This window comes from Rhipicephalus microplus, chromosome 2, assembly GCF_043290135.1.
Source record: "Rhipicephalus microplus isolate Deutch F79 chromosome 2, USDA_Rmic, whole genome shotgun sequence".
Taxonomy (NCBI): Eukaryota; Metazoa; Arthropoda; class Arachnida; order Ixodida; family Ixodidae; genus Rhipicephalus; species Rhipicephalus microplus.
Genome location: NC_134701.1, coordinates 81,958,830 through 81,970,501, shown reverse-complemented (window position 1 = coordinate 81,970,501; position 11,672 = coordinate 81,958,830). Strand labels below are relative to the sequence as shown.

At 46.8% G+C, this 11,672-nt stretch overlaps 1 protein-coding gene across 1 annotated transcript in view; it reads right to left on the bottom strand.

Moving 5' to 3' along the window:
* LOC142790080 (uncharacterized) overlaps positions 1 to 8,921 on the bottom strand; it is a 91,484-nt gene extending 82,563 nt beyond the window's left edge. The window contains exon 1 of the mRNA XM_075885107.1: positions 8,706 to 8,921. Within this exon, the coding sequence (XP_075741222.1) occupies positions 8,706 to 8,784 (79 nt within the window). The 5' untranslated portion in view covers positions 8,785 to 8,921. The remainder of the gene's footprint in view (positions 1 to 8,705) is intronic.
* Positions 8,922 to 11,672: the final 2,751 nt, after the last annotated feature.

Here is an 11,672-nt window from a genome sequence, read left to right as displayed (position 1 = left end):
TCTGTCACGGAGTAATTCAATTCAGCCTTCTTGAGAGCGCGACTTGCATAGGCGACTACGTATTCAGCTTGGGTGCCTTTCCGTTGTGCCAAAACTACACCAAGACCAATTCCACTTGCATCGGAGTGAATTTCTGTGGCCGCAGCAGGGTCGAAGTGACGAAGAATAGGTGGTGAGGTCAGCAGGCGGCGCAGCTGGCGAAATGCGTCGTCACATGCAGGTGACCATGCAGATATGCCTTTGCTGATGGAAAACAGACTCGTGAGAGGTGCGATGATGGACGCAAAGTTGCGCACAAAGCGACGAAAGTAGGAGCAGAGACCGACGAAACTTCTTAGGGCTTTCAGTGATGTAGGTAACGGAAAGTCAGCGACAGCTCGAAGCTTCTCGGGATCCGGAAGAACACCGTCTCTTGTGATGACATGTCCCAAGATGGTTAGTTTTCGTGCTGCGAAGTGGCACTTCTTGGAGTTAAGTTGTAGGCCTGCAGAAGTTATACCCGTCAGAATCTCGTGGAGGTGAGCAAGATGTGTCGGGAAATCAGATGAAAAGACTACGATGTCGTCCAGGTAACATAAGCAGGTTTTCCACTTGTGGGCACGCAAGATGGTGTCGATCATGCGCTCAAATGTAGCAGGCGCGTTGCAGAGCCCAAATGGCATGACTTTGAACTCATATAGGCCATCCGGCGTTACAAAGGCTGTTTTAGGGCGATCACATTCAGCCATTGGCACCTGCCAATACCCACAACGCAGATCCAAAGATGTAAAGTACTCGGCGCCCTGTAAACAGTCAAGAGCATCGTCTATTCGTGGTAGCGGGCAGACATCTTTTTTCGTAATATTGTTTAAGCGGTGATAGTCCACGCAAAATTGTACGGTGCCATCTTTTTTCTTGACCAGAACCACAGGTGATGACCAAGCGCTTTGAAAAGGCTGTATGACTCCACGTTTAAGCATGTCATCTACTTGCTCCGTAATGACGCGGCGCTCTTCGGCGGAAACACGGTAAGGACGTTGTCGCAGAGGCGAATTTGAGCCGGTGTCAATAGTATGAGTGATAGTCGTGGTGCGGCCCAAAGCAGGTTCCTGAAAGCCGAAAGAAGAACGAAACTTGTTAAGGAGAGCAACAAGTTGGCGGCGATGCGAGAGGGGAAGGTCTGCGTCAATAGCATTATCGAAGGCTGATGAACTTGATGGCTCAGACGCATGAGTGATTGCAGCAATGTGACATGGCGTGCGTTTCGTCGGGAAGAATAATATCATCGATATGATCGACATGTTGCACATATCCTAACGTTTCACCACGAAGTAAGCCAATGGGGTAGTTGCAGTGGTTGGTGACCAGCATTACGGTTAAACCAGACGCAATTGCAAGAACAGAAAATGGGAGAACGATGCCCTTGCGTTCAGTAAAAACCGGAGATGGCGTAAACACCACCGTGCCATCAGGTTGCGCCACACATGAAAGGCTAATAGGGACCGAAGCTTCAGGAGGCAAGGTGATGTCGTCATCAGCGATGAGTTTGCAGAGCGCGTCGCTATGCGGCAGCAGGGAGAGCTGTCGGGTGACTTCCTCCCTGTTAAAGTCTTTAATGTGGTTCGACAGAGTTCCTTGGTGAACGTTGCCATTTGCGAGTGCGACGGCCGAGATTGAATCTGGTGATGGGACACTCTGTCGGGCGATGGAACGCTGACGACGCAATTCATCGAAGCTCTGGCACAGGCTTACGAGGACTGCCACCGTGGTCGGGCTTTTTGCCAGCAACATCTGGAATGCGCCATCTTCAATGCCTTTGAGAATATGTCGAATTTTCTCTTCTTCAGGCATGGATGAGTTAACATGCCTGCATAGGTCGAGCACATTCTCAATATAGCTAGTAAAGGTCTCGCCAGGCTGCTGGGCTCGGTGGCGCAGACGCTGGTCAGCGCGGAGCTTGCGGACCTCTGGTCGGCCGAACGATTCGGTCACGAGGGTCTTAAAGGTGGACCAGCTGGCGATGCCGGTTTCGCGGTTGGTGAACCATAGCTTGGCGACGTCAGCCAAGTAAAAGATAACATAGGCAAGCTTGGACCCGTTGTCCCATTTGTTGCTGGCACTCACGCGTTCGTACAAGGAGAGCCAGTCTTCGATGTCTTGCTCACCACTGCCGCTGAAGATTGGTGGGTCCCGCTGACGGGTAGCACCGGGGCAGGTCGACGGGGCAGCCGACGGGGCAGCAGCACCGGGGCAGGTCGAACGCGTTATTCGAAGGTCCTAGGTTCAATTCCTGCTCACGGCTGGTTATTCTTTTCATCCACTTTTCTTTCTTCTTATTTACATTCCATTGGTTCTAATAACCTGCCCTGTACATTCTTCGGCATTACTGCCTGTTAGATCTCATTATTATTGTGTTAAAATACAGAAAAGCGAGCCATTAGGTATACACTTCTTTCCCTTATTTCATCGAACGAGGGTCTCGTACTGGCAGACTTGTTGTGTTTAGGTTGTATAAGAGGGACAATTAATCAGCTGCCCGCTCATAATAAGTTCACGTGCTACGTGACGCCAAACATGCACATAAGATTGTTTTTACACTCGTCGTGTGGCTTATAGATGGCGCTGACTGTCACTCCTACTTCTAAATTCACATATAAACCCAAAAAAGTGAATCGAGGGAAGGCCGCTGTGGTAGCTCAGTATTTAGAGCATCGAACGAGTTATTCGAAGGTCGTAGGTTCGATTCCTGCTCACGGCTGTTATTTTTTCACCCACTTCTCATTCTTCCTATTCACATTCCATTGGTTCCAATAACCTCCCCTGTACATTCCTCAGCATTACTGTCTGTTAGATCTTATTAATATTGTGTTAAAACACGGAAAAATGAGCCCTTAGGTATACACTTCTTTCCCTTATTATATATATATATATATATATATATATATATGTATAGATATATATATATATATATATGTATATATATGACCGTAGCCTGAAACATCGTACAGTAATCTTTAGCAGCAGGGTAGTTACAAGATTTGTAATATACGTTCTGACAACGCTCGGATGAATACTAGCAATTCACTCTACGAGTTTCGAATAAAACGGGGAGGCCTACTATGACTTTGAAAATTCAGTGTCATCGTACGTGTGAACGGTGGTACCACCAAGCGCACAGAAATGCATTTCTCTGATGATGTACCTTTCACATTCGCATTTATATGCGTTGTTTTTATAAACATTATGCAGTACTGTTTCCATCACAGGATTGCTGGCATGAAAGGTTTTGGCTAGGGCAATTCCTGTTTTTATTGACATCCCTCATAGTTTCAAGTAAATATGTTACTATTTCGCGTGGTTGTTATAGGATTACTGTTGTTACTTGAATGGGTAGTGCAACGCAACGACTCCGCTGATAAGCACATCCACCAGTGTTGTATTCCCAGGGTGGAAAGACAATAACATTCGGAGAAAACATTGGATGGTGATTAGAAAGAAATAGAGGAATAAAGCGAACAAAAAAAATCTGGAAAAAATGAATAGATCAAAATAGAGAAAGAAAGAAAGAAAGAAAAAAGAAAGAAAAGGAATGCAGGACTCAGGCATTCAGATTCAAAGCATCGTAGCCCGCATTTCCCCTATAGGGTAAGGGCTCCTTAAGTTTTTTATGATGCTTCACGGTGACAGAACGCAAAATAATTTATGAATAAGCAAAGCGATCAAGTATTGCTAATTCTATAAGCCCTCTACTTTAATCAGGTGTAACGATAGAGTGAAGTGCACTGCATTCAACACTTCTGCCTTCTAGCTCTCTGTAACGGCGATTATGCTCGCAGTCAATAAACCAGCCGTCCGTTGGCAATCTATGGAAGTACAAGTGACTGTGACTAATTTGAACATATACATTAGTAAGAATACTTTTTGTTCAGCGCACATAATAACGCTCCACCGTGGTGGGCTAGTGGCTAAGGTACTCGGCTGCTGACCCGCAGGTCGTGGGATCGAATCCCAGCTGCGGCGGCTGCATTTCTGTTGGAGGTGGAAATGTTGCAGGCTCGTGTGCTCAGATTTGGGTGCACGTTAAAGAACCCCAGATGGTCAAAATTTCCGGAGCTCTCCCCTACGGCGTCTCTCATAATCATATGGTGGTTTTGGGATGGTAAACCCCACATACCAATCAATCAATCAATCAATCAATCAGAGCACATAAAAAGTGTAAACACTAAAAAACTCACTCCAGTAGACAGGATTTTTTCTACTCTTACGTACTTCATGACTATTGATGCCATAGTTTACACATGATGATGATGAAACATGATGATGAACAATACCTCTATAACAGAAAGACATGGTGCGAAATATACACTTACCCAATGAGTACGAGCACAACGTCAGCCTTGACGTTAATTCTTTGTTCGCGTGCGTAACGGTTGACGTTCTGTAGAATATTTCTGCTCTGCAGGTCCGTTTCTTGTTTAGGTTTTCCGTATAGTTTGTTTTCCTGCACGCACTTCATGAAATAACTTTTCAAGAGTGGTGATTACTCGATTACTTACCGTATCTATAACACGCGTGCCTGTGACGACAATAGAACCAGGACTTTCGAGCTGCCTGAGTATTTCGTTTACCTAGTGGCGAGATAATGAATGAATCAAATAAGTTTCGGAACTGTTCTCGAGCTCTGCAGAAATGACACTTTTTTTGCATTTGTCACAATTACGCCTATAAAGAATGCGCTGCTTCAGTATTTGTAATTTTGATGAAGGGATTCATCTCACTCGTTTGGAGCCAGTCAGCACAAAAATGTATGAAATAGTCAAAAGTGGATTCTGACACACCTATACCCTTCGCCTATTCACCTTACCATTTTTGGAACGTAGCCGCAATGAGAGATAGTTGCACTTTAGAAGAAAGTCATAGCTCTCTCGCGAGGCGCGTTTTGTTTACCATCCCTGTCGAAATCGCCACTGTCCACGCTCTATATGTCGCTCGTTTGCCTTTCGACGTTGCCTTCCCGTGTTCCCCGCTCACACCGGCTAGGGTTGAAAACTGGACAAGTTGGTAATAGTTCATAACTTGTCGAGGTAAACAGCGCAAAAAACAGACAGAGTGAAGAGTAGACACAAAACGAGCGCTGGTGTTCAACAGAGAAAGTTATCAAACACTGAACATAAGCAATTTTTCGCGCGTGCTCTTGGAGTACGAGAAAACTGAAAATACTTCTGTGCATACACGAGGCATGTTATCTTAAGGTTGTTAGCAGTAATGATCTGAACATATTTCAGTATAATAGAGGGCAACTGACAGTTCACTGATGCAGTTTTGCTCTGCCTTTGTGCTCTTCAAATATTTCTCTTGTTAGCTGGTCACGATGATGGAAAGGAACCGTCTTTCTCGAAAAATGGGCAGTGAACCCGCAGTGCCAGCAGTACATGGCCGAATATGTGAAGGGCACAATACCCCGGAGAGAACTTTGGTGCTCAATATGTCTCCATGTTACACACCGACCCGTCTTGCTAAAATAAACCATTCCGCACTCGAAGAGTATGCTGGGAAATACTCCAAATGTACATTATACAAATTATGTACCTCTCGCTCGGCAGGCGAGAGGTACGGGGATCGATACCCCACACCTCCACTAAATATTTTACGAGAAGGATACCGACGCGGAAGAGTATACACTGATATATTTACAGACGGTTAAGTGAGCAGCGCCAGCGACACAGATTAGCTCGCACCAGTCTGTCTGCTGTCGTTCTCCTCTTCATCGTGTGGATCACTACGCCACTCGTACGTAGCAATATTCTTGTGCCTAATGGCGCATGCAACATGTAACAACGGGTCGTTTTCTGCACGTTTTTGCACCACCGCGCGAACATTGCCGACCTTATTCTTGGTAGCAAAAAATCACTATACACGACGACGTCAACCCACGTTCAAGCCTAAGCTACAGGAGGTGAACGTAAGGTAAAATGACAATTTTTTTCTTTTATTCTCCTTGGCTGATGTGGTGTTACTTTTCCAGTCACTGTGCAAATTTTGCACAATCTCATGGAAAGCCAGCAAAACAACACCTTCTGGATAATCAGCATCTTTTAACCTTAAGATTGGTGAATGTATGCTTGCGGGCATCTCGTGAGCACATGACTTGGTTATTGCAGACTTCAAGGTGCCAAAGGCGATATCGTTTTTTATAATTTTAGAATGAGCAGAAGCGAAAGAAAGCAGGAGCTTGGAACTACGACGGTGGTACTGCCAGCACACTTGCTTTTCAAGGAAAGTGTAAGGTCTGGCGCCGCGGGCAGGGGGGGGGGGGAGGCGAGTGTACCTTGCCCCTTCGAGAATAGGGCTTCCAAGAAACCAGCGCCCGAGAGTCAAGGATCACTGCGTGGCGATGCTCGTACAAGGACAAAAAACGTGCAGACAGACAACACCACCGCTCCCCGAAACCTTTTGGGGTAGAAAGTCGTAGTCCATTCACCATCGTTTTAACAACCCACGCGGCTGCCTCCGACAAGCGGGATGCCAGCAAGCGGGGTCAAAGCGTCCTGCGTGTTGGTACCAATAAATCTCGGATGAAGTGTCCGCTGAGCGCCTGTCGGGCCAGACGGTATACCATGTCAAGGCATGGGCCCTGTAGCTGACCGGCCGCACTTGGTAACTCAAGCCGGGGAGCGGAGCGACGCTGCCATCGGATGTTTAATGGGTTTTTCTTTTTAATGGGCTTTTCGGAAATGTTGGAGTTGGCCGTTCCTTTTTCGTCTCTTTTCTCTGACAAGTGGCAAAAGGCTGCAGGAGGAGAGGAAGGCGGATAGAGGGGAGATCACCGGCATACGATCTTACCGTAGTCGAATAAGTGGACGGAACGTTTTTGACTGGTCGAGAGGGGAACGGGAAGGGGCAATCTAGGGGTTAAAACCTGGATTCTGACTCCTGACTGGGGTTCTGGTCGTGGCAAAGAGTGCACGATCGGCACTGCCGAGATAACGGGCAACAGTCACAAGTGTTTTTTCACTTGCCTTGTCAATTTCTATATATTTGTATGCATTGTATATAAGGTTCGGTTGTTGTGAGGTACGTTCGAAGGACTGGTCTCCACCCTTGACGAGCAGCGCCAGTGGAAACTAGGCAAGACGAACGCAATTAACCTAGTGGTCCCTTCTGTGGCGACGGCACCTACGCTGCTGAGAGAGCTCCGCTCTATAGAACAGAGGGAGGGAGCAGAAGGTTGACTTTTACCGAAAGATAAGGTCAGGCCTGAGAATTTTAACGCTCCTCGTGACGGAATTTCACAAGTAAAATTTAAACCCCAAGCACTCTTCCTGAAGATTTTCAGCATGTTAATCGCGTTGCTCGTCAAGTTACTCCTATCTACGAGAATGATAAAGTCGTCTACGTACCTGTAAACTTTCTCGCGAGCCCATTCACGTTAGCTTCATTAGCCCTGTCAACCTTCGCCAAGAAGAAACTGCTGAGAAGTGGAGCCGCTTTAGACCCGATGCAGACCCCTAATTTCTATACATGGATGCCCATTTCTCACTTTATAATTCAACGTATGAGCGGACGCAGGAGATAACCGCTGCCATACCCCACTGGTAAAGCATTGGACGCATTCAAAATCGCAGGTTTTGTTCTTGCCAACGGCAACTAATTTTTCATCCACTTTATTTACTCTTACATTGTAATTAGTTCAAATAATGTCTCCTGTAACCCAACTTCGCTAACATCATTTTTTGTTAGGTATCAATTAATCCTCAGTAAAAACGAAAGTGGCCATTAAATATACACATCTTTTCTCCAAGAACTACCATTAGTGGGAAAAGATTAAGCTGAAAATTGTGGGTGAATTTGGCATGGTTGCTCGCTTATTTTGGGAACGTTAACCGTTACCCTCTCTGTAGTTTCGGAGTGGCTGCTACATGTGGCAGTTAGTAAAAACGTGATAGATCCGTTTTTTTGCATATCTCCACGAATTCAACCTTGTGTGCAGTAATTATTGCAGTCGAGCTTGCGATTGCGCTAGAAATGTTTGTAGAAAAAGCTTTGATTTCCTTTCAAGTGTCTCGTACATTGGTGCTTAGCCTGATTGCCAAGAAAAATTAATACAAGCTGAGATTTTTGTACACTTGCCTTGCGAACTATTTCAAGCACATAAGCTTGCAGCGTCGTGCCTTGGTCTGTTACGTACTTATTGAATTCTCTGTCCGACATGACGTATGTCTCGATTGCGAAACTGACTGCCTGTTGTGCGCATCCTGTAAGCACATTCAAATGATTACTGCTGTAGAGCAAACACTGATCTGCAGTAACAAAAGATTCGCAATACAGTGACAATAAACTTGCCGTAAAACATTTGCAGATCATTAGAAATGATAAGCACAATTTATCTGTATCGACACGAGTTTTTGTCTAGTGTACTTTGCGTTGTCCTGTTTTTCATGTGCATGCGCTGGCACAGAGAAATACTCGTGTGAGCCAGCATGTTGATACCATACTATTCAGAGCTCTGAACCATTAGCAAGTGTACCTACATAATAAATGGTCATCTTTCAGTCGTTCAGCTTAGCAGTGGTTTCATATTTTACAATGTTGCAATAAATAGAAGCTTTCAATTATGCTACATGGAATCTGCTATATGCTGAGGTATATAGCACAATCCAAGTAATCAAGGGGTCAGTCTTGTAACAAACAGATTAGAAGAAGCGTAGATTATGCTTTGCAGTTACCTAGAACAACGTGCCAGATAAAGGCACTCCTCAGAACAACGTAGAACTGACTCCATCGTAAGCTGCCTCTGCAGCACATCTCGTCTCGTGTGTAGCCCAAACGAATTCAAGTAATCTGGAGAAGGAGAATTTCAGGCAATGCTGGATTCAAAGACTTCCTGTAGCCTTGATTTACTAGAGGTATCCTGGGGTATCCTATTTGGCAGCCTGCCCTAATTGAGAATCTGAAAAAAAAACGAAATTGAATAGTCACGCTCTAGGTATGTAATATTCAGACTAAATGAAGGCGTGAAAGCAACTTTATTTTTTAATCATATAGGATTTAATGCATATTCGGAGAGCGCGAATAATTTTTTCAACCCTTTGAGGGGTGACGAGACAAATCTGTCTCACTTTTACTACTTTTGTGCAAGCCTTCTGCAACCACAGCGCGTCGATAACACAGCTATGGTTTTCTGCGGACACTTATAAGAAAAGGTTAGAGAACAAATAAAAATGCACCGAAATTTTCCCATACTTGGTGTCGGTAATACGTTGTGTTGTAATTTGTTTAGGTTGGTAAACTATTTTTTCAACTATTGATGTATTGCCACCCTGATGGCCAAATTCGTATATATATATATATCTTGTGAGACGACGTCAGGTACGAAGGAGCGACCGTTTTATTGTCAACCCAGACGCGCGAGCCAGCAACCGAACAAGCAGCGAGCCGCTACGATGATGATGATCACGGTGCTTTGTATGCGCAGGTGAAAGTGAAAATGATGAGCAACACAATCAGCGCTCACACTATTTCCCCCCTACACGAAAGCGGTCTGCAAGACGTTAATTTAGTAAGTGTATGAGCGCTGGATATAAGGTTTCAGGCGAGACACATGGACGATCTCGGTCCCGCGACGACGGCGATCAGAAGCCGAAGTAACCGGCGCGACGCGATAATTTACGGCCGATGTTCGTTCAAGCACGGTGTAAGGACCCAGGTATCTGTGAATGAATTTTTCACAGAGGCCGGGTGTGCGAACAGGTGTCCAGAGGAGCACTTCGTCGCCTGGGTAGAATGACACAACTCGACGTGTCGCATCACAACGAACTTTTCGCTGGGCCTGAATGGTAGAGGTGTTGGCGCGGGCGATTGTGCGGCAGTGGTTGACACGGGCAGCGAATTCTTCCGGAAGGGACGCAGATGGGACAGAAGGCGTGGACAAAAAGCTGGTGTCTAGAACAAAAGATGGTGCACGGCCATACACAAGAAAAAACGGGCTGTAAGTTGTAGTGCGTTGTATGGCAGTGTTATAGGCAAACGTGACGAAAGGTAGTATTGTGTCCCAGTTCTTGTGATCGGGTTGGACATACATAGAGATCATGTCTGACAAAGTTCTATGAAAACGCTCAGTAAGACCATTGGTTTGCGGATGATATGCCGAGGTGGTCTTATGGATTGTGTCAGAGGCCTGTAAAACTTCAGCGAGCACACGAGAAAGGAATGTCTTGCCACGGTCACTCAGGAGAACACGAGGGGCGCCGTGGCGCAGGATAATGGCACGCAGAACAAAGTCGGCTACTTCGCTGGCAGCTCCAGTAGGAAGAGCTGCCGTCTCAGCGTAGCGAGTAAGATGGTCTACGGCAGTAACAATCCAGCGGTGACCGGCGGCGGTAAGCGGAAGGGGTCCGTATAAGTCTATGCCGACGAACTCGAAGGGAGCGGATGGGCACGGGAGAGGCTGTAGAGGGCCGGCGGGAAGAGATGTCGAACGTTTTCGGTGCTGACATGATGAACAGGAAGTGACGTACCTGGAAACACTAGTGGAGAGGCCAGGCCAGAAGCAGCGAGTCTTAATGCGATCGTAGGTTTTATGAAAACCCAAGTGGCCAGCCGTCGGGTCGTCATGAAAGGCTTCTAAGACTCGGAGTCGAAGTGAGCGAGGTATGACCGGGACCCATCGGCTACCGAGAGGATGGTAAGTTTGTCGAAGTAGCGTTCCGTCATGAAGTTTGAAACGCGTGAGTTGTCGTCGCAAGCGGCTGTTGGGAGCACGAGATGAGCCGGTGAGCCGATCGATGATTGTACGGCAGTATGTGTCTGCACGTTGGAGCGAGGTGAGGTCTGCGGATTGAAGGAAGTCATCCGGTGCAGTGGGCTCGATGGGACTAAGACTGGTCATCTGCGTGGTCTCTTGGCTGGGAGGTGCTGCGCAGCAGGTAGATGCGTCATGATTTTGCAACAGCGGACAGCGTGACAAAGCGTCGGCATCTTGGTGTTTGCGGCCCGACCGGTATGTGACACTGTAGTCATACTCCTGCAGTCGGAGCACCCAACGACCGAGGCGTCCTGACAAGTTTTTTAATGATGACAACCAACAGAGCGCATGATGATCCGTGACGATCGTGAAGCGGCGGCCATACAAATAGGGGCGAAATTTTTGCACGGACCATACGATAGCGAGACATTCCTGTTCAGTGATGCTGTAATTGCGTTCCGCTGGGGAGAGAGTACGGCTCGCGTAAGCCACGACTTGCTCTTGTGAAGCCTGGTCACGCTGCAGCAGAACAGCGCCGATTCCGTGCCCACTTGCGTCAGTGTGTAATATAGTAGGGGCTGTGGGATCAAAATGGCGAAGAACTGGCCCTGACGTGAGGCATCGTTTCAGGGTCTGGAAAGCAGCTTCACAGTCATCTGTCCAAAGAAATGATGCACTTGTGGTCAGGAGTTTGTGAAGAGGAGCCGCGATAGTGGCAAAATCACGGACAAAACGGCGGAAGTAAGAGGCTAAGCCGAGGAAGCTGCGAAGGTCTTTGAGCGTGGTGGGCTTAGGAAAGTGCAGCACAGCGGCCACTTTGTCGGGATCAGGTTCGATGCCAAGCTTGCTGACAACGTGGCCTAACACTTTGATGCTGCGGCTCGCAAACCGACACTTCTTGGTATTTAGCTGGAGACCGGCTTTGGCTAGACATGTGAGCACCTCGTCT